This window comes from Mastigoproctus giganteus, chromosome 11, assembly GCF_048544385.1.
Source record: "Mastigoproctus giganteus isolate SK-2022 chromosome 11, ASM4854438v1, whole genome shotgun sequence".
In the NCBI taxonomy this organism is placed as follows: domain Eukaryota; kingdom Metazoa; phylum Arthropoda; class Arachnida; order Uropygi; family Thelyphonidae; genus Mastigoproctus; species Mastigoproctus giganteus.
Genome location: NC_143585.1, coordinates 45,387,971 through 45,410,963, shown reverse-complemented (window position 1 = coordinate 45,410,963; position 22,993 = coordinate 45,387,971). Strand labels below are relative to the sequence as shown.

At 36.8% G+C, this 22,993-nt stretch overlaps 1 protein-coding gene across 1 annotated transcript in view; it reads left to right on the top strand.

The window, feature by feature from the left end:
* RhoGEF2 (Rho guanine nucleotide exchange factor 2) overlaps positions 1–22,993 on the top strand; it is a 764,869-nt gene that overhangs the window by 356,723 nt on the left and 385,153 nt on the right. Inside the window, exon 21 of the mRNA XM_090384978.1 lies at positions 5,869–5,968. Within this exon, the coding sequence (XP_090241104.1) occupies positions 5,869–5,968 (100 nt within the window). The remainder of the gene's footprint in view (positions 1–5,868; positions 5,969–22,993) is intronic.

The window sequence follows — 22,993 nt, the reverse complement described above, 5'->3', positions numbered from 1 at the left end:
ACCCTAAATGCAAACTTAATGCTGATGACATAGAAGAGTGGATAAGCATTGAAGATGATGTTCAAGTTGCAGTGACTTTCACTGATCAAAAAATTATTCAGAAGAATCAGAAGAATGGTGAAGAAAACGACAAAGTTGAAGAAAAGATACCTTGAGCTACTGCAGAAAAGTCCATTGAAACAGTTATTAAATTTATGGAACAGAACCATAGCTTCAGTCTTCAGGGCATCATGCATGCGCACATGGTGCATAATAATTTTATCACAAATAAATTACAAATTCGTAAACATGATGATATACGAAAGTGTTTAAAGAAAGCAATAGAAGCATCATGCAGTGCAGCAGATAGAGTAGAAGCTGCAAGGGTTCCATCCACAAGCAGTGCAACAGACGCAACAGAAATTGTGGAAAAGAACAAATAAATATTTGTTTGTTTTTCGAACTTTGTATTTTATATGAAAATTTTTCGTTAATAAACTAAAACAAATAATTAATTTATATAAAATATGTATCTTCTTCTTTGATTTACGCATTGTATTTTTCTTTTACATTGTTCATTTTTAAACATGATTTCAAGCATTACATGCTTTTTTTTTTTTTTCCTGGTGAAAATTTTAAGTTTGCATCCTTGTCCGGTGTTGACTTTATTTTTCTTTAAAACTGCTCATTTTGATAAATGAAGCATGCTTTATTTACTAATGAATAAACTAAAAATTTACCTGGTCATCTCTTCTTTATTCCATCTTAAATTTGGGCGCATTATAGCCTTAGTTGCTAATGTGCCAATAAAACCCAAATCAACCAATCTTAAATTTGAATTTTAAAAGTACTGCCCGAAAATCATAAAATCCAGATCGATCCAGTCCCTGAGCAGTCCGGATTTTCGGACTTTTACTGTATCATGGTCCTCATTGCTCAATAAGCATAATAACATATTACCTTCAAACAGCCTATATAAATTTGATATACATCATACTTACAACTACGATCCTCCATTAAGTTTAAAAATTTGTAGCTATAAACAACTAGCTACCAACATAGGAAATATTCTTCCCACTGATCTCCCAGGCCACTGCAATAACCCTATTTATGCCCCTTATATTGATCAACATCATGGGCGTATTATTACAGGCGATCTTAACATCATTACGAACCATGACGTAAAAACTGCTATGAGCAAAAGTTTTAAATACAGACCTATAAATAAAGTTAAACTTAATAGTATCAACACAGTATTATATTTAAATCTAATACATTTTGCTAACAAACTTGCTTCAAAATACAGCATTACGCATGAAGCATACCAAAATTGGATTACTATTGTCGACATTGTAAAAGCATATCTAATGCCTACAAACTTACATTAACTTTTACATAGCTTACTACAACTTTAAAAAACATATAATAGAATTACAAGACAATTTTATTATCACCCCGATAGATAAAGCTTCCAATAACTTTGCCATATTTTGTAAGCAGTTTTACTGTATTCAGCTCAAAAATGAAATAGAAAATAGTTCCACTTTCACTGCCTGCCATCTTAATCCTTCAGCCATAGCTAAAAAGCTACACACTAAATTACAGAACTCAACCCTATCATTTCTCTATATGATTGCAAAATTCCATAAACAACTATAGGTTTCAGATTCATTACTAGCGCTAAAAACAGTGGCTGCTACCTTCCAGCCAAACATTTTTTCAAACTACTAAAAGCTATTTTTAGTAATCTCACAACTACTTGGGTAATTAATAATAAACTAGCTGTCATCAACACCTTTAAATCTAATATTACCTTAACAAACATAGAAATATTTGATTTTACCAACCTTTTTACCTCCATACCACATAATCTACTGATTTTTGTGCTAAAACAGCTTTATCACAGATAGAAAGATAAATGAAAATACATGGAACAACTATGTAAACCTCTATTTACTAAATAACTATATATTCGATGGCAAACTTGCCTATAAACAAACTATTGGTGTTCCTATGGGTTCCCAAATATCAAGCTTAGTTTACAACGTATTCCTGGATTATTATGAAGAACAATACACCATAAATAATCCAAATTATAACCTATTAGCTTTCAGATATGTAGATGACATCCTAGTCTTAAATACTAACTTTGAATCTATAGCCAAAGTTATTTACCCTGGTGAACTTAAGCTAAATAAAGAAAACTCCACCAATCACACAGCCAACTTCCTTGACCTCAATATTACTATTAACAGTACTTCTCCTCCATATAATATTAACATATATGATAAAAGAAATAAATTTAACTTTGATGTCATCTATCTTACCAACTGGCATTCCAATATTTCCAACAAAATACATAAAAATATATGTACCCAAACCATAAGACTAGCTAATGTATGCAGTAACCAACTACTGTTCGCAAAAACTCTACAACTCCTTTATAATAAGCTAGTCAACAAATATCCCTATCTACTTTATAAAATACTGTTTTAATATAGTTTCCCATGTTATCAGTAATAAATTCAGTTATAATTTACTATATACTGGTCAGTTCTAAACGTATATGTATAGTTGTATATTATTTGGTGGAATTCCACTACTTGGTAAGTAATAGCTATACATGATTTCCGATGCAGCTATTTTCTTCGGATTGATGATTTTGACTCTTTACTCACTAAGTTTCTACTCTTATATTTTCACTTTTCTCATATATCCAATGGATTTGTTTTAATAATCATTCATGAAATATATACTTATAATTAACTTCCCTTGTTGAATCTTGGATTACTTGTATTTATCTGCCCATATTGAGTCTTGGATGACTTCTAATTATTTGTTTTAGGATATGGTTTATATCATATGTGGAATTTACCTTGTGGGTCTTGGATTTTTCAAGCTTATTTACACATACTACACCTTTGAATATCCATTTCTAGATTTTTCCACAAAAATCATAACCCTCAGATTTTAGTGACTCTGGTCTATACCAGTTAACTGTTTCATGTCCATAAACATGTTTCCTGTTCTTTTATAATTGGATTCTTAACTACACTACCAATGGATTTGTCAGCTGGTTCTTTATCCTGGGATACATTTACTATTCTTTCTTTCCACAGTGAATCCACACCCGATACTACATGTAGATATATCTAATTTGATATATATGGAATTATTTCCTGTTCTTATATGTAGTTAGTACCTTGGACTTATTTCCTGTTCTTTTATTGGATCCATAACTATACCACCTTTGAATCTTTATTCACCATGATACTTATATCCCTGAAATGATATCACTACATTTTTGGATATAAAATCAACTGATTATTTTTCCTTGGTTTCATTAACTATTATTTCCATAGTGAATTCACACCTGATACTACCTGTGGATCTGTCTAGTGGATCCGTCTTGTATACATGGAATTATTTCCTGTTCTTCTATACCTTAAATGTTTCCTTGGAATTGTTGCATATTCATGGACTTATTACATCTTTAGTCACCATGTTACTTACATCCCTGGAGTTATATCACTTCGTAATTGGATATAATGTTATCTGATTCTTTTTTCCTTGGTTTCATTTACTATTATTTCCACAGTTAATTTGCACTTGATACTATCGGTGAATTTATCTAGTATTATATACATGGAATTATTTCCTGTGCTATAAATGTTTCCTTGAAATTTTCTCATATGTATAGACTTTTTGCATGTTATTTCATGTTCCTTTATGTCATGTTCTATTATAATTGGTTCCATAAAATGCACCTTCTTGGATCTCATGTCACCATGTTACTTATTTCATTGGAATTTAACCAGTTCTTTTTCCTTGGATAGATTATATTTATTAATCTATTTATTTCTCAAAATATTTGATGATTCTTTTATACCGTACTCTGATACATAATCTTATTATAATTTAGCCCCATCATTCGTCCTACGTGTATTTGTTTTTTGCTGCTGTATAATTCTTTATATATTAATGGTAATGTTTAATTTTGTATGACTGTGTCACTGTAATGCCATACTATTCCAACCACATTTCTTTTCCTTTTTCAACGCTAATTATAAATTATCTCCATGCACATGTATTCTAAATACGACTATAGAAATCTCTATTTTCCTGCTATTTTGAATTTCATCACAGCTTACTATTAAGTCTGCTTCACTGCTATAAATTGCTTTCTCATGTAGATATATTGCTCATTTGGTTTAAGCCTGCTTACATTCATCTACTCTACTGAATTTATGCATTTCAGCTCCCCGCCAGCTCATTTTATCTGCACATTTCTTAAAATACTCCAGGTATCATATACTTTCACTGTCTTATCATACTTTTGGTTTCATTTTAGATTTGTTTCTCGGAATGTCTCTACACTCATTTTTCCTTTCAGTACAAGCATTTGATATTAGTTCCCTTTTATATAACGCTTACAAATGCCAGAGCCCTTACTACAAGGTTGGGATAGGTGCCTCCATAGCCAGGTGGGAAGAAGCAGCAGTGCGTAGCACACACTTCTTGATTAGACCGGGGTTCGAGCCCATCACCACCAAAATGGAGGATGCAGAAAGGTCAAGGGAATGACCACCGCATATTCCCTGAGCAATATGGCCTTAGTTGCTAATTCTTCTAAAAACCAAATAACAAACAAACAAACAAACAAGGTTGGGCTTCACAACCCCAGCAAGCTTAGTGTTATTCAATAACTTTTTCTATACTTTTTATCTTTCTGCTGTCTAATTCTCAAGTTCTTCCTGTTCGTTAAACTATTAGTGTAATACAAGTCTGAAACGAATGCTCCTACTATCCTACTTCTATTGCTATTTTTTGTCTTTATTTATCTAAATAATCCTTTTTCCCTCCCCCATCCTCAATTTAATACCTCACCCTTATACCATTTGCTAAATAAATTACACTGCATTGGGACTACCTTGTCCGTACTATATTAGAAAATGCTAATTTCTTTTAGTTCCTTTTTGGCCTTTCACTTTTCTTCTGCTACTATGGACAAGCATAGAAACGCAGTTCCTGATACATGGTCAGCAGTCCCCTGATTAAATACCTGATCATGTATCAATATTTATTTCAGCTGACATCAGATCAAGCATTTTTTGCATTACCTATATTAAGTAAATGGGGGAGCCATATTTAGTAAATGGTCTAATAGACCATATACTAAATATGTGTCCCCTATCTGATGACAGCCATACCATTTTATTTTATTTGCATTTTATTAGTATTTTGTTGTACTAATTTTACTTTACAGTTCCTCCACTTTATATTGGCTTGGCAATTCAGCCCATAATTTACTTAATTCATCATAACCTCTAGGATATTAACATTCTTTCATCTTTCACTAATCTATTACTCTTCTTTTTCTACTTTCCTCACCCTAATAGATAATGGCACCTTGTATAACTTTCACATCCATTTATACTTATTTTATTTAATATTGATACAAATTATATATATTATTGCATCCTTTAATGCTGCTTTTAGGTGCATCTGTCGTACCTAATTTATTAAACTTGCTTTCACTGAAACCATTTCATCTACTGTATTCCTCTTTTCTGTGTAACTCTTTAAACTTTTCCTTTAAAGAGTTACATTGAAAAACTTATTTATATATATATATATATATATATATATATATATATATAGATATATATTCCTTCCATTTCTACTTCTGTCTTCATTATTTATTTGATTTTTTGCTCTTTTTTTTTCCATATTACTCTTACATAATTATGTGACGTATTTTGGATATTGCTTATGCAGCCACTTACCTTTGTAGTCATCTCTTTCTCTTTATTTTGATTTTTATTATTAAACATTATTTTTACTTTATTTATATTTATATTTATATATTTTTAGGTGATATTTGCTCAGGATCACCACTTTATACCTCAGCATTACTATTGTGTTACATATTGTAATCATTGTCAGCTGATTATCTGGGGTGTGGGTAATCAGGGTTATCAGTGCCAGAGTAAGTGAATGTATTTGTAACTTATTTTTGTTGTTATTTTCTTAATTTTTAAAGTGTAAGTAATATTAGGTAGTTATTTCAGCAGTGAATTCTCATTCATTTACATACAAAACTCTCCTAGGCTAGGCACATTATGGGCTAAGCTGCTGTTGTGCCAATAGCTCTCAAACAAAGTCGTCGTCAATTTAGAGCATGTTTATTCTCCTCAGTAGGACAATAAATCTGAACTTTTTTTTTTATCATAATGATAATAGTTTTTGTGCTTTTAGCACTGAACTTGATCTCAATTTTATTATGTCAAGTTTTCAAGAATCAAGATTTTTGTTTTATTAATTACACCACTAAAACTTGACAAACTTGTCTTTACAAACGTGATTTTTCATTTACTGTAAAATGTATTAGCCAAACATAGTATCCAACACTTCCATCATTAGTTTCAATATATAGTTCTTGTATAGTAAACATATAAAAGTTGCTTACTAACTCAAGCATTAGCACAGTGGTTTTCAACTTTTTTTTTAATAAAGGCACCCCTACTCAATTTTCTGCCTGTTAGATCCAATTCTGTGTGTGTGTGATATCATATGGTATATGATATTTATTACAATAATATAATTATATAAATTACATTTCGTAATACAAATTATATATATACAGTGTATAATTTTATTCTTTATATAGAGGTACTAAGTAAACATCAGTTATAGATCACCACAAAATTAAAAAGATACTATACACCTTTTTATAATGAAATAAACATATAAATTAAAAAAACAATAATAAGTTTAAGTAACTATGTATATATTAAGTGCAATAGCATCATTAATACACAGCCATTTCTGAAAGGCGGCATCGTTTTAAGTTATATCTCATATTGTGAATACCTTCACAACGAGTTGCCATGATATTGCACTACTTCGAATAAGGAACGCTTCACCTAAGGAGAAGACTAATGTTACTTAGTCAATGATAGGTACCACCACCCAGACGGCACTATTTCAGGGCTATTTGGCCCTTCTTCGGTGGGTGGGTAGGTACCCAAATTATGCAATGATGGCAAAAACAGTTATGAAGTATAACTCCACAATATGAGAGATAGTAGTAGTAGTAGTGGTGGCATGTGATGCAAGTGTATGAGCTTATGCAGTATCAGCCAAAAAAAAAAAAAAAAAATTACACCATTCCCTCCAAATGCCTGTCCAGTTCCTCCTTAAATTTATTTAACCTATCAACTTCCACAACAACAACAGATGGAAGTTTGTTCCAGCAATTAACCACTCACTGGCTAAAGGCAAATTTCTGCACATCTATTCTACATATGTCTTTTCTTAATTTGAATTTATGCCCCCTTAGGTTCGTAATCTGAACAAGTCGAAGGATCCCATCAGAATTCACCGTGCTCAACCCATTCAAGGCCTTATGCACCTCAATCAGATCCCCGCACAGATGCCTAGTCTCCAGCCACTGCAATTTGCAGAACTTAAGCCTCTCTTGGTAAGAGGATTCCTTCATTCCCCCTCACCAACCTTGTTGCCCTTCTCTGTACATGCTCAAGCAAATCTACATCCTTCATAAAATGAGGCCTCAAGACCTGTACGCAGTACTCAAGGCATGACCTGACCATTGCTTTATACAGAGGGACAATCACCTTCTTTTCCCTGCTAGCAAAATTCCTATGTATCATTGACAAAACCCCATGACCTGCCCTGGCAGCCTGTCTGCATTGCTCAGAAAACTTCATATCTGACTGCACAATTACTTCCAGGTCTTTTTCATTTTCTACCACCTTAAATGTAGTACCACACAGTTGGTATGTTTCTCTGGGGTTACTTCTACCCATATGCAGTACTTTGCATTTGTCAAGGTTAAACTTCAGTTGCCACTTCTTAGCCCATCTGCCCAAATTATCTAGATCCTGTTGCAGTAGCACACTGTCATTATTGTCATTAACAACCCTGCCAACCTTTGTATCATCTGCAAGCTTTGACACTAAGCCTGATATACCTTCATCAATATCATTAATAAATATACAAAACAACAGTGGACCCAACACCGAACCCTGTGGGACTCCACTAATAACATTAGTCCATGAAGAACAGCACACATTGATTACCACCCTCTGACTTCTCCCACTCAACCATCCTTTTATTCATTGTAGCAACTTACCCTTAATACCATTCTGCTCCAATTTGAATAGTAGTCTTCCATGCGCAACAGTGTCAAAAGCTTTCCTGAAATCCAAATATATGATATCAAAATTATTTTTTGCATCCAGTTCCTTTGTAACCACATCATAATATCCTATCAAATTTGTCAGACAATACTTTCCCTTAACAAACCCATGCTGTGTCTGAATTATTGCTGCAGTCTTGTCTAGATGATCCTGCAATGCATCTTTAAGTGACTCCATTATTTTACCTGGAACAGAAGTTAAACTAACTGGTCTGTAATTACTCGTGTCACCCTTCAATCCCCCTTTGTGAATTGGGGATACATTTGCACATCTCCAGTCCGTGGGGACCTCCCCTGAGTTGAAGGATGCTCTCATAATTATGGCTAAGGGATTGCTTAGTTGCTTTGCCGCCTCCTTTAATATAACTGGATAGATTTCTTGATTAGACAGGGGTTCGAGCCCCTCACCACCAAATACAGAAAGGTCAGGGAATGACCACCGCATATTCACGGAGCAATATGGCCTTAGTTGCTAATGCTCCTAAAAAAAACAAATAACAACAACTGGATAGATCCCATCCACCCCAGGTGCCTTTCTTATGTTTAACTTCAACAATTTCTCCTCCACTTTGCTCTCAGTTATTACAAAATCATTAAGCACCCTGCTACAATTTGATAACCTTCTGCCATTTTCAAACCTTAATAACTCCTCATGTGTGAATGTAGATTTAAAATACTCATTCAGTTTGTTTGCTACCTGAGAAGGATCATCAATAGTCGAACCATCGATATCAAGTGGACCAATCAGATTCATCCCTTTCCTTCTAGAGTTTACATAGGTAAAGAACTCTTTGCTGTTTTCTTAGCATCCTTTGCCAAAGATTTCTTGTAATCTGCCATCGCCTGCCTTACCTCCTTTGTGACCTGATTACAGACTAGCTTATATCTGCCATAGACTTCTGAGTCACTTGATAATTTATATGCATCCCATGCATTTTTCTTCTCTGTCACGAGTCTCATTAGTTCATTTGATAACCATTTAGGCCTAAACCTTGAACAATATTTCTTAATAGGTATGAAACTTTTAGTAGCATCCACGATTAATTCCTTGAATGCTTTCCACTTAGAATTTACTGTTGGTAACATCGTCAGTTGATCCCACTGTACAGAATTTAAAACTGTCTGAGACCACTGTACTCACCTTTTATATAAGCAAAAACCCTTTCCTTTACCCCTGATGGTAATTATATCTTTAAGTAAATCCCACATCAGTACACTGTGATCACTGCCACCTAGTGGTTCCTTTCTCTGCAGATCAGGCATCTAAGTTTAAGTAACTTCAACCCAAATTAAGTGGCAAACCTGGAATGTTGTTGCAGCACCCCGGTTGAAAACCACTGCATTAGCATAATACACAATATATTGGATACACAATTTTTTTTTATGCATTAAAATTTTGTGTATTCAACATACACTAACTGGTCAAAAAATTAAACATCTTTATTCAGTATCTAGTAGGCCCACCTTTTGCTTGAATTAATTGCCCATACGTGTCATAGCATTCCATAAAGTGCCCGAAAAATTCTAGTTACAGTTCTAGTGACCATTCTTCTATTAGAATATTTGTGAATTGCTGTATTCTTGTGTAGTGAACTGCCCTTTCTAGCATATTCCAAACATTCTCAATTGGATTCAGATCTGGAGAATTAGGTGGCCAGGGTAGATGTTGGAAAACTTGGGAATGTTTCTGGACTCATTCGGATACAATTTTTGCATAGAAGATAGTTGCATTGTTGTCTTTAACGAATCCATCGCAATCTGGGTAAAAATGAAACATTACAGGATAAAGTTGATCCTATACAACAGAATGCTATTTACTGGAGATAACACAACCTTCTAATGGTATGAACAGATCCAGTCCATACCAACAGAACATACCCCCATACCATGATACCACCTCAAGATGCTTGAGTGGTGAACATGAGACAGTCTAAATGCATGGCTTCATTGGTTCAAGAAAAAGTGTAAATCGAGACTCATCTGGATATTTTTCCACTATTCAGCAGTTCAGTCTTGGCATTTATCACACCACTCTAGGGTGCCTCCGTAGCCAGGTGGGCAGGAGCAGCAGTACGTAGCACACGCTTCTTGGTTAGACAGGGGTTCGAGCCCGTAACCACCAAATACGGAGGATGTGGAAAGGTCAGGGAATGACCACCGCATATCCCCAGAGCAATATGGCCTTAGTTGCTAATGCTCCTAAAAACCAAACGAACAAACAACAACACCACTCTAGTCAAATATTTTAATTTTTTTTATAAAAAGAAGTGCCTTTCATATGTGCAATTACCAGCAAATCTCAGATTCTTCAGCTCCTTTCACATACACTGCTTTACAAAATTAACAGAATGCATATAATGCATAGAATAAAAATGAAATTAGAGACCGAGAAACTTTAGACAGGTATGAGGGACATTTATAGCGGGTGTGTAAGAATTGACAAAAAGGTCACATTACAGAAATCGATACAAGATGCTCAAAAGTATGGTCACATGACATCAGTATGGCGTATGATCCCTCCAACAGCTAAACAGGCCTGACAGGTGTGAACCATGCTCAATATAAGGGTGTTTATAAGACCTGTGGCAACAAATTCCGTTCTTCCATCAATGCAGACCTTAGTTCACCAAGTGACTGAGGAGTTGGCTGTCGGTGGGCAATGCAGCACCCAAGGGCATCTTATACATGTTCGATCAGATTAAGTCTGGTAATTGTGCAGGCCACGTCAGTCATTGGATATCTTCAGTTTCAAGACATTCCTCCACCACTTCAGCTCTGTGTGCAATGGCATTTTCGTGCATGAGAAGAAAATCTGGGCCAATCGCATCCCTAAAAATTCGCACACGGGGTTCAAGGATATGTTCTCAGTACCTCTGCACAGTTACGGTACGTATCCCTATCAGAAACTTGAATATAGGTGCGGCTCTTGATTATTATTCCACCCTACAGGTGAACACCACCTCCAACGTAAATCTTCCTTTTTCTGATATTGGGGGGATGGTATCACATTCTTTGTTGTGTCCAGATGAATTCATGTCTAGAATCTTGTTTTTGGGCTAAAACGGGACTCATCAGAGGACAGAACTGTTCTCCATTTGTCAGGACTCCAAGTCACATTTTTGTGGCACTGGTTTTGACAAGCTCTGCGGTGATTTGGGGTTAAATTTGCGGTGGTTAATGGAATTTAAGATATTCTTGTTTTTTGAGGCAGTCTCCAGGGTTTTTCCTATGTGTGCTGCAGTAGCGTCTGAAAAGCAAACATGCCAAAGCCTGCAAGTGTGAATAAGCGTTTATGTGTGTGTTATATAGAATGTCAAGTCCCGGCACCTGGCAACTTCACAGCCAGGGGACAGTGAACACTTGGTCCACTGCCCCCTGATTCCCATTCCATGCCACCACGTGGCATGCCAGGGACCACCAACAGGTAAAGACTCTTAGTGGGATGGGATAACAAGAAAACTTGTTATCCCAATAAATAAGGAAAAATGAAAAGGAAGGAACCTAGCGTGAGAACTATGGGTAAGGGAATGGATGGGAAAGAGAAGAAAAGCAAGAGGATGAAAGAAATGGGCATCCCCAGGGGTTTAATGGGATACAAACTACAGGTGAAAACATTTCTAACCATACTGTGTTAAGGAGGTTCAATTCATGTGGACTCTATGGAAGGAAACCAGTAGTTTGGGGTTATTGGGATACAAATTACTGACTTCCTTGCATAGTGTCCACTTGAATTGAGCCTCGTTAACACAGTCCAGTTGGAAATGTTTTCACCTGTGGCTGCAGCAACCTTGAGACAGTTAATGAAAGTATATCATAGGGTTCTGTCTTGCTGTTAGAGCCAGATAGTGGTCATTCTGGCTGACGTTACCCTCAGGCGACATTGGCCAGCTCTTTGTATGATTGTTCCTGTCCCCTGAAACAGTTTCCATAGTGCCAAGATGATATTGCATGACACATTAAGCTAACATGCCACCTCTGCCTGCGATTGTCTGGCTTCAAGCTATCAAACAGCCCACCATTTAAAGAATCATCTAAATGACGATGACTTGCCATCCTGAGAAAATCAAGTGATGTGGTCACAATTCGTGTTTTTTATAAGCATGAATAATTTGCATAATGTGTGGCTCTGTAAGGTGGTAGATGATTTCTATTGGATACTTGGAATTTGCATACCAGGATGCTTATTATATCAAATATTTGCCTTTGCCAACACTGTTCACAATAAAGTATTCATGAAAACATTTTGTTCTGTTGATTTTGTTGAGCAGTGTGGTTCGACAAGAATTGATAATATAAACAATAAGTAATATGATTACAGGTCAGAAAGAAAATCTGGTATGAATCACGAATAAAATTTAATAATTAATCAATAATCACAAATAATGATCTCACTAGTACTGTAAATATAACTAAACTTTTTTTTGCTATCCTTTGTCTTTGCAAATATATCAGTTATATCATCATATTTTATCAGGGTTAATTGGTTCTGTTTCAGTAAATAATAAGAATGAATCAGACATTTTATTTTGTATTAAATTATCCTTTAAATAATTCTTGAACCTTTCTAATACCCAAAAAAAATAACCATTCTCCACTTGCATTTACTACAGGCATTGTTAAAAATATTTTAGAAATAGTTTGTGTTAGGGAAGGTGAATTTAAAACTGCCATGTATATTATACATTCATATCTATGTGCCTCCGTAGCCAGGTGGGCAGGAGCAGCAGTGTGTAGCACACGCTTCTTGATTAGACCAGGGTTCGAGCCCGTGACCACCAAATACGGAGGATGCAGAAAGGTCAGGGAATGACCACCGCATATCCCCGGAGTAATATGGCCTTAGTTGCTAATGCTCCTAAAAACCAAATAACAAACATTCATATCTAAAATATTTTCCTCCATCTTAATTTATTTACAAAATACCATGTAAATAGGGAAACAATATACATGTAAGCATAAATTAATAAATTTACAAGTAAACAAGCAATTATGGAGTAAAAAATCTGGTATAAGAAAAGTGTATTGAATGAGCAAGTGCCATGTCTCTCTCTGTTTTTTGCTATTTGGAAAATGTTGATAGGAGATAGTTGTGCAGATTCATTAAGGAATTTCGTTGATGTACTTCCAGAATTGAATTTTGGGTCTCCCTCATTTCCTACAGCTGTTTGCTGGTTTTTAGATAGCAAGTGGGATGAAACGGGCTGCTGGCAGATGTCTGTGTTGGTGTCCTAGCCATCTCAGTTGGCTTTTTTGGAGTTGTTCCCAAAGATTCCTGTAGGCTTTCCTCTAAAATTGTTGCATTGGTAATATAGTCCCTCCAGGAGCACCCTAATAAAGTTCTGGGACAGGAAGTGCCAAAACCATTGATATTATAAGCCTTTTTAGTAGAAATGTTCCAATTTTGTGCACCGTATAGGAATAATGATAGACTAGTGCTTTTATATGATCTTATTATTGTATTTGTAGTGATATTGTTTAAAGTTGAATGAAATTGCGAAACCTTTTCACAGTATCATTTAGAGAGTCAGTTATGAATGCACTTAGGTATTGAAAATCTTTTACTTCTTCTGGTCTATCAGTTTTGTTTAATTGAATGGATCCTTCTGATTGGTTTATAAGAACTTTTGTTTTGCTGTCTTTGATTTTTAATCCAAAGATTTTGCCATTTGGCAAAGCGTGTCACTGTTTTTGTGCAATGTAATGCTGTCGTCAATAAGCACAATATCTTCTGCAATCTCAGATCCTGTAGGGGAAATTGACCTGTAGAATCCTCTAGGATGATCCCCTGTTAGCCTGAAAATATAATATAGGGTTATTATAACGAGAAAAAGGAGCTAAGATATCTCCCTGTAGAGCTCCAGTAGTGATGAAGAATTTGTCGTTTTTTTCATTGTTAATGAGGACTCTCTCTCTGAAAGTAATCTTGATAGGATGCTGCTATTGCTTTAATAATTTGTTCAGGAAGTCCGTTAATTTTTGAGACACCCTTGACCTATTAACTGAGCCTAATGCTTTGGAGAAATCTATAAAATTTAAAATCAATGAAAGGTTTTTGTCTTGGACTCCACATAATCTAATACAGTGTTTGTGTTCAAGAGTACTGCAGTTTTTAAGAAATCCAGCCTGGTTCGTGCAGAGTAAAGGAGTAATCTGAGATTCTGTTCTATTTAATAAAATCCTGTTATAGATTTTCAACACAATTGAAAGAAGTGTAATTCCTCTGTAGTTTTCAGAACTATTGAGATTACCCATTTTTGGTATTGGTATAATGAGTCCTTCCTTCCATTGTGAAGGAATAGTCTCAGGGGCCAGTGCTGTGTTGAATATGTTTAAGAGTTGTACTTTGAGTTTAGATGCTCCATGCCTAATGGCCTTAACTGTGATGCCACCAGGGCCTGATTCCTTCCTGTTTTTTTTGTTGCTATGATGCATTTTATAATTCCTGTATGGTAAAGCTATTACAACTAATCAGGAGAACATTTTCAACTACTATATTGGGTAGGTTTTTTGTGTTTCTGGGGGGTTACTGGATTTAACAAGTTTTGGAAATGTTTTTTTTTCCCATTCTTCCATTTCTTCTTTGCTTTCGAGGGCAGTTCCCTGCCTCTGATTCTTAGTTTCCCAGGCTTTCTTTTTTATTACTTAATGAACTGGTTATATTGCTCATTTCTCTAATTTTGTGAGTTTTCTGACAGTCTTCGACTTGCTGCTACTAATTCTGAATTTGGGCTTCTTTATCCGTCTTAAATGCCGAATTGCATTTTCTAAGTCTTTGCTTGAGATTGTTCCTTCTTCTATCCAGGTCATTGTGGATTGTGACACCCAATCTGTTTTGGGCTTCTTGGAGTTTAAAATATTGAACATTTGGCTTGCAGCTTGTTGGATGGAATTTATTATGATGTCAAAATTGTTGTCTGTTAATGCTTCTTTATTGAGAGTGTTTCTCTATTATTTGGTCAAATTTGTTTATTTTTCAAAGCTTGTTTAATTCAGTCCAATTATATTTAGGATTGTTTATGCTAGTAGGCTTGGGTGCACTGAGGTGAAGTTCTATGTGGGAATATGAACTGTAAGTTTACAAGGTTATTGTGAGTTACAAAGTAAGGTATGAAGAAGCCCATTTTCATTTGTGTATTCATGAAAGGTGCAGTGACCTATATTTTGCGTAGTGCCAAAAACATCCTTTCCTACTTGAGCATTGAAGTCTCAACCAGTCAAGTGAAGATTATGGATGGGGGTGTTGATCACATGATTTGATAGATCTTTGTAAAATTTTCCTATTTCTTCAGCCATTTCTGTATGTGCACACAGGTAATGGTGGCTTTTGGATTTGAATTTAGTGAAATTATTCTGTTTGAAATACTTCGAATTGAAGATAGTTTATTATAAATGCTGGTATTGACAAGAATTCCAACACCTTGATATCAGTGGTTCGACTGTTGATGATCCTGCTCAAATAGCAAACAAACTGAATGAGTATTTTGCATCTACATTCACACAGGAGGAGTTATTAAGGGAGGAAAATGCTGGAAGTTTATCAAACTGTAACAGGGTGCTTAATGATTTTGTATTAACAGAGAGCAAAGTGGAGGAGAAATTGTTGAAGTTAAACATAAGAAAGACACCTGGGGTAGATGGGATCTATCCAGTTATATTAAAGGAGGTGGCAAAAGAAGTAAGCAAACTCTTAGCCATAATTATCTTCGGATTCAGGGGAAGTCACCATGGACTGGAGATGTTCAAATTCACAATTCACAAACGGGGATCTAAGAGTGACACGAGTAATTTCAGACCAGTTAGTTTAACTTCTGTCCCGGGGAAAATAATGGACTCACTGGTTAAAGATGCATTGCAGGATCATCTAGACAAGACTGCAGTAACAATTCAGACACAGCATGGGTTTGTTTAGGGAAAGTCATGTCCAACAAATTTGATTAGATACTATGATGTGGTTACAAAGGAACTGGATGCAAAAAAATAATTTTGATATCATATACTTGGATTTCAGGAAAGCTTTTGACACTGTTGCGCATGGAAGACCCGAACAAATTGGAGTAGTATGGTATTAAGGGTAAGTTGCTACAAAGGGTAAAAGGGTGATTGAGTGGGAGAAGACGGAGAGAGGTAATCAATGGATGCTGCTCTTCGTGGACTAATGTTATTAATGGAGTCCCCCAGAGTTTGGTGTTGGCCCCACTGTTGTTTTGTATATTTATGAATGATGTTGATTAAGGTATATCAGGCTTAATGTAGAAGTTTGCAGATGATACAAAGGTTGGGGTTGTTAATGACAGTAATGACAGTGTGATACTGCAACAGGATCTAGAAAAGTTGGGCAGATGGGCTGAGAAGTGGCAACCAAAGTTTAACATTGACAAATGCAAAGTACTGCATATGGGTAGAAATAACCCCAGAGAAATGTACCAACTGTGTCATACACTTAGGGTATTAGAAAATGAAAAAAGATCTGGGAGTAATTGTGCAGTCAAATGTGAAGTTTTCTGAGCAATGCAGACATGCTGCCAGAGCAGGTCATGGGGTATTGTCAATGATATACAGGAATTTTGCTAGTAGGGAAAAGGAGGTGATTATCCCTTTATATAAGGCAATGGTCAAGCCATGCCTTGAGTACTGTGTACAAGTCCTGAGGCCTCATTTTAGGAAGGATATAGAGTTGCTTGAGCATGTACAGAGAAGGGCAACAAGATTGGTGAGGGGAACGAATGGGTCCTCTTACCAAGAAAGGCTTAAGTTCTGCAAATTGCAACAGCTGGAGACTAGGCAATCTGATTGAGGTGTATAAAACTTTGAGTGGGTTGAGCATGCTGAATTTTGATGGCATTCTTCCGCTTGCTCAGATTACGAACCTGAGGGGGCATACATTGAAATTGAGGAAAGACAGTTGTAGAATAGATGTGCGGAAATTTGCCTTTAGCCAGCAGGTGGTTAATTGCTGGAACATACTTCCATCTGTCATTATGGAAGTTGATAGCTTAAATAAATTCAAGGAGGAACTGGACAAAATTTTAGAAGGAATGGATTTGTGAAATTGTTTTTTTTTTTTTGGCTGATGCTACATAAGCTCTTATGCTTGTTTTCTTGCCTGACATACATCCATTACTACTACTACCTGAATTGTCAGAGATTTCAGCTGTTGAATAGATAAGGGTCCACTTGTCTCCTGATCTGATTTCGTTCCACTCTAGTTCTGTTTTTTATTGGTGTTCTTGAATACAAATTGCATTGAAGTTTTCTGCTCATAGGGCTTAGTGTTATCAGACAGTCAGTGTAAAACACTGATGGATTCAGTATCTTTCTATTTTAAAATATGTAGAAGTCCAGTTGGCCTGCCTCTCTAAAATCCACTCATGCATGCTTATCATTGGTAAGACCTGTTACGTCACTTCACGTGGCAACGAACGTGTAGAGTGCGTTTGGTCTTTTCCTCTTTTTGCTGACCAGACGTCTCTTCAAGGTGTCTTTTCAGCATGGATAGGAAAAGACTAAACCCTCCAGCACTTTGACAACACGACAAAACAAATGGCCCTTGGTCCCCAGTCGCTTTCACTCTCCCTCTTACGGCAGCAAGAGGATCATAGCGTAAACATAGGGTGCAAAGAATCTCTGTGTAGGATCAGGCTGCCATGCAGAGAAACTGAACTTGGCCTGTTATGATGTAAGATCACACATTGGTGAAGATAGGATATTAGAGCTGACAAAGGAATTAGAAAATGTGAACTGGAAAATAATTATTGCCTGGCTGAAACAACAAGAAGAAATGAATCACAAGTTTATCAAATGGAAATATGCTGTACACCAATGGCAATAGTAAAAATAGTGAAGTTGTATGATAAGGTATATTAGTCTTAGTGTTGAAGTTTGCAGATAATACAAAAGTTTGGCAGTGTTGTTAATGGCAGTGTGCTACTGCAACAGGATCTAGATAAATTGGGCAAATCAGCTGAGAAGTGGCTGAGAAGTTAAATCTAGAGTAGAGGTAGCAAGATCCGGAAGCCTCCTAGAGAGTTACCGGCCACTAGCTGATCCGGAAGCCTCCTAGAGAGTTACCAATAGGTTCGCTCCGGTGTACTAACTAGTGGCCGGCCTGCGAACACCGTTTTAGAGCTGTACCCTCAAAATGTAAGGAAGATTGGATTTCGCCACGATGTTCATCATAACCCCAAAAGTCATCAATCATACTGCATGATGGAAGAGATGGGGAAGGGTTGACCGGAACTTAGCTCTGGTGACTAAACATGGGTTCCACCACTTCAAGCCTCCAGTAAGCAAAGTAGTGGTATTGCACCGGTTACTGAGAGTCATCTGCCACCTAGTACTGCCTGGTAACATAGAGGGGCGGCATTCCTCCATGTGGTGTGGGCGCCACACCTCGACCCCTGCTTACGTTGGTTCACACCTGGTGGTCACCCACCATGTGCTTGAGCATGGAGGTTATACGCAGGATTACTCACAGTCCCACCATCGTGAAGGTGCAAGCAGAGGATTTGGCTGTCACAGACCGTCCGGACTTTGCTGAAATTGGGTCCACTTGAACTGAGTGTCGCCCGAATATCAGTTCCATAAGTGTTTTAGACTCCAGGTAGCAATTACAGCTTATCTGGCATATCTGAGAGAATGTCTGTGACAATGTAAAGGACTAGCTGATCCGGAAAGGACCAGCAGAAGGAAAAACACCGTTCCAAAGGTGTTCCAAAGGTTTTTCCTTCTGCTTGGAAATTTGCTTATATCCAGCCAGTTCCTAAAAAGGATGACAAATCTCTCCCATCCAATTATCGTCCCATTGCAATTACTTCTACTCTTTCTAAAGTAATGGAGAAATCAATTAACCGCAACTGAAGTTTAACAATGACAAATGCAAAGTACTGTGTAAGGGTAGAAGTAACCCCAGAGGAACGTACCAACTGTGTGGTAATACACTTAAGGTGGTAGAAAATGAAAAAGATCTGGGAGTAATTGTGCAGTCAGATATGAAGTTTTCTGAGCAATGCAGACAGGCTGCCAGGGCAGGTTATGGGGTTTTGTCAATGATATACAGGAATTTTGCTAGCAGGGAAAAGGTAATTGTCCCCTCTGTATAAGGCAATGGTCAGGCAATACCTTGAGTGCTGCATACAGCTCTGGGGGCTTCATTTTAGGAAGGATGTAGATTTGCTTGAGCATGTATAGAAAAGGGCAACAAGATTGGTGAGGGGAATGAAGGGATCCTCTTACCAAGAGTCTTAATTTCTGGAAATTGCAGCGGCTGGAGACTAGGCACCTGCAAGGAGATCTGATTGAGGTGTATAAGGCCTTGAATGGGTTGAGCACGCTGAATTCTGATGGGATTCTTCAACTTGCTCATATTACGAACCTTAAGGGAGCATAAATTCAGATTGAGGAAAGACAGTTGTAGAATAGATGTGTGGAAATTTGCCTTTAGCCAGTGGAGCAGGTGGTTAATTGCTAGAACAAACTTCCATCTGTCGTTGTGGAAGTTGATAGCTTTAATAAATTCAAGGAGGAACTGCTCAAACATTTAGAGGGAATGGTTGTGTGAATTTTTTTTTTTTATTTTGGCTGATGCATGATGGAAGTTTGTTCTAGCAATTAACTACAAGCATATGAGCAAATAAGCTCATATGCTTGCTTTTTTGCATCACATACCTCTATTACTATTTTTTGTGTTGCTCTTTGATCCTCCTTTCTGCATTGTCAGTCCTTTCAGTCCATGGATACCTCCCCTGAATCCAAGGAAGCTCTCATATTTATGGCTGAGGGTTTGCTTACTTCCTTAGTTGCCTCCTTTAATATAACTGGATAGATTCCATCCACCCCAGGTGCCTTTCTTATGTTTATCTTCAACAATTTTTTCTCCTCCACTTTACTCTCATTTATTACAAGATCATCTAGCATACTGCCAGGGTTTAATACATCTCTGGCATTCCCCTCTCTGAATACTCTGCATAACTCCTCCTGTGTGAATGTATATGCAAAATACTGATTTAGGTTGTTAGCTACCTGAGCAGGATCATCAACAGTTGAACCATCGATATCAAGTGGACCAATCTGATTCATCCCCTTCCTTCTAGACTTTACATAAGTAAAGAACTCTTTGCTGTTTTTCTTTGCACCCTTTGCCTGCCTAACGTGCTTTGTGACTTGGTTACAGACCAGCTTTCATACGCTTCCGTGTCATCTGTTAATTTCTATGTATCACATGCATTTTTCTTCCTTGCCACTTGTCTAATTAGTTCATCTGACATCCATTTAGGCCTAAATCTTGAACAATATTTCTTAGTTGGTATGAAAAGCCTAGTAGCTTCCAACATTAATTCTTTGAATGCTTCCCATTTTGAATTTGCTGTTGGTAACATCTTCAGTTGTTCCCACCGTATAGAATTGAAATAGTCTCAAACCTCTGTAGTCACCTTTACGAAAGCAAAAACCCTTCCCTTTACCCCTGATGGTAGTTACCCCTTTGAGTAAATCCCACTTCAGTACCCTGTGATCACTGTCACCTAGTGGTTCCTTTATTTGCAGATTCTTAGTGCATGAAGAATCACTACTGCTAATCAGATCAAGAGCATTACTACCTCTACTTGCCTCCTGAACGTGCTTCTGTAAAAAACAATCTTCCAATAAATCCACAAAAACCTTGCTAGTATGTGAGTGACCAACCCACAAATTCCAGTCAATATCTTGGAAATTCAATTTCCCCCCCCATACTAAGACTCTGATTTACTGGCTCACTCTATTTCTCTGTACAGTTGTTTATTATACTCATCACAGTCATTAGGCCTATAACACACTCCTACTCTCAATTTTGATTTTACCAGTCACCAAACTGACTCGACACTGCACTATCCATCCATGTCAACTGGCTGTACTTCCTTGGATTTTGTGTTTCTTAATCAATAGCATAACCTCTCCTCCCTTCTTATCCTGTCTATCCTTCCTGTACACATTGTACTCCTCAAATTCCATTTCTGCATTCCTTATATCTGTGTGACACCACGTCTCTGTTATCCCAGCAAAATCTGCCTTTGATGTTTTGACCAGTACCTCAAATTCATCAAATTTATTTACCAAACCCCTAGCATTGGTGTACATGCAAATATACATGCACCTGTTTCTATTCTTAGCTCCCCTAACACTGCCCATGTATTTTCTCGTTCTGCAACGACTTCCAGCAGTCTCTGGAATCCCCTGCACCTTGTTTTCCAGGCTGCTGCTCATTCCAATTGAAGCAGTGCAAGAATCACTTTCACCTCTACCAGCGGCTACTGTTAATCTATTAGTCCGTGTATCCCCACAAGCTAGCAATTTTCCGGCCCACCTAACACTGCCTCGATAGCATCAGCAAATATTCTTGCACCCTTTCTATTTAAGTGTATCCCATCCCTGTAGAAGCAGTCTACCCTGTTAACAAGCAATCAGGCTGAGAAAAATTCTACCCTTTGAGCCTTGTGCAATCTCTCCAATGATCGACAAGGCTCTCATCATATAATCCTTCCTATTGTGTCTGGGCAGAATTGTAGACACTTTCAAATTAAACCCTAACTCACTGCTTTTTTTCCACATTTACCTGTACTTGTTAAGTAATTCAGCTGGTCTCCTACTCTTAATATCATTAGTTTCAACATGTACAACAATATCACCTTTTGTGTCCTTAAAAGTTTGATATCTTCTCTTCAAGATCATCAACCTTTGCCCCTGGTAGACATACCCTGGTGCTGTTCCACCTATCTTGGGCTTACAATACCAAGATTCCAGGATCCTGGTAATTTTTTTTTTTGCGGTATTTAAATCCTGGTATTGATACAAAAATACCTGTTTTTCGGTACTAGTTTAAAAAATAATTATCCATGATTTATTGACATAAAGGTTTTAAAATTGACAACAATAAATCATTAATACTGCTGAATTTGCAAATGAGCGATTGTTATACACAGTACAAATGCAATTGAAACCTGAAAATGTCAGGAAACTGTAAGACATAAAATCTTACAAATATATTTCTCTTAGTAAGTATAGTGTGTGGAAGTAAAGCACTTAAGGAATAACGAAAACATCATTACAGAAATATTTCCATTAGTGGGAGTAGTAGACCTTGTAGCGCAATTAAGGAATATGGTGAACAATAGTATGGCAGGTGTGGAAGGGTTAAAATTAAAAGCTTCAGAACAATAGTTTAATCCCTCTATTACACCTCTACTTGAGGATGTGACAAACAACGTTTAGTGCATTTTGGGAAAGGGTGTCGGTATGGAACAGTTCAAAAGGTATTGTGAACAGGTGATCTAGAGGTAAAAGATGAAAGTGTTTTGCTGTGTGGGGAAAATGTTCTGCTTTTCCTGTTTTTCCCACCAAAGGTAGAAGAGTGAGTTTAAAGAATAACACCATTATTGGGTCAGGTTTAAATTAGATAGGGGGAGATAAGTAAATGTGTGCAAACCCCTCTGGGGTTTACACACATTTACTTATTTATATGCAAGCTTATGTACAAACCCCTCTGGGGTTTGCACATAAGCTTGCATATAAATAAGTAGTACAAGGGGTGATTGTAACTTGCAATCAATTCAGTAAATAAATAAATGAGAAGGAAATAAATAAGGTGCTCACACCAAAAGATTTTGTGGTTTTTATTCGGAGGAGTTGCAGACTTCCAGTGGTAGTTCTGGGTTCAGTTCGGTCCAGTTCTGCGAGTGTCCAGCTATATAGTGAAGGGTTCTGCCGGGCATGTTCCTGTGCTAGAAGTTAATCCGGAAGTTGAATAACAAGCCAGTCAGATAG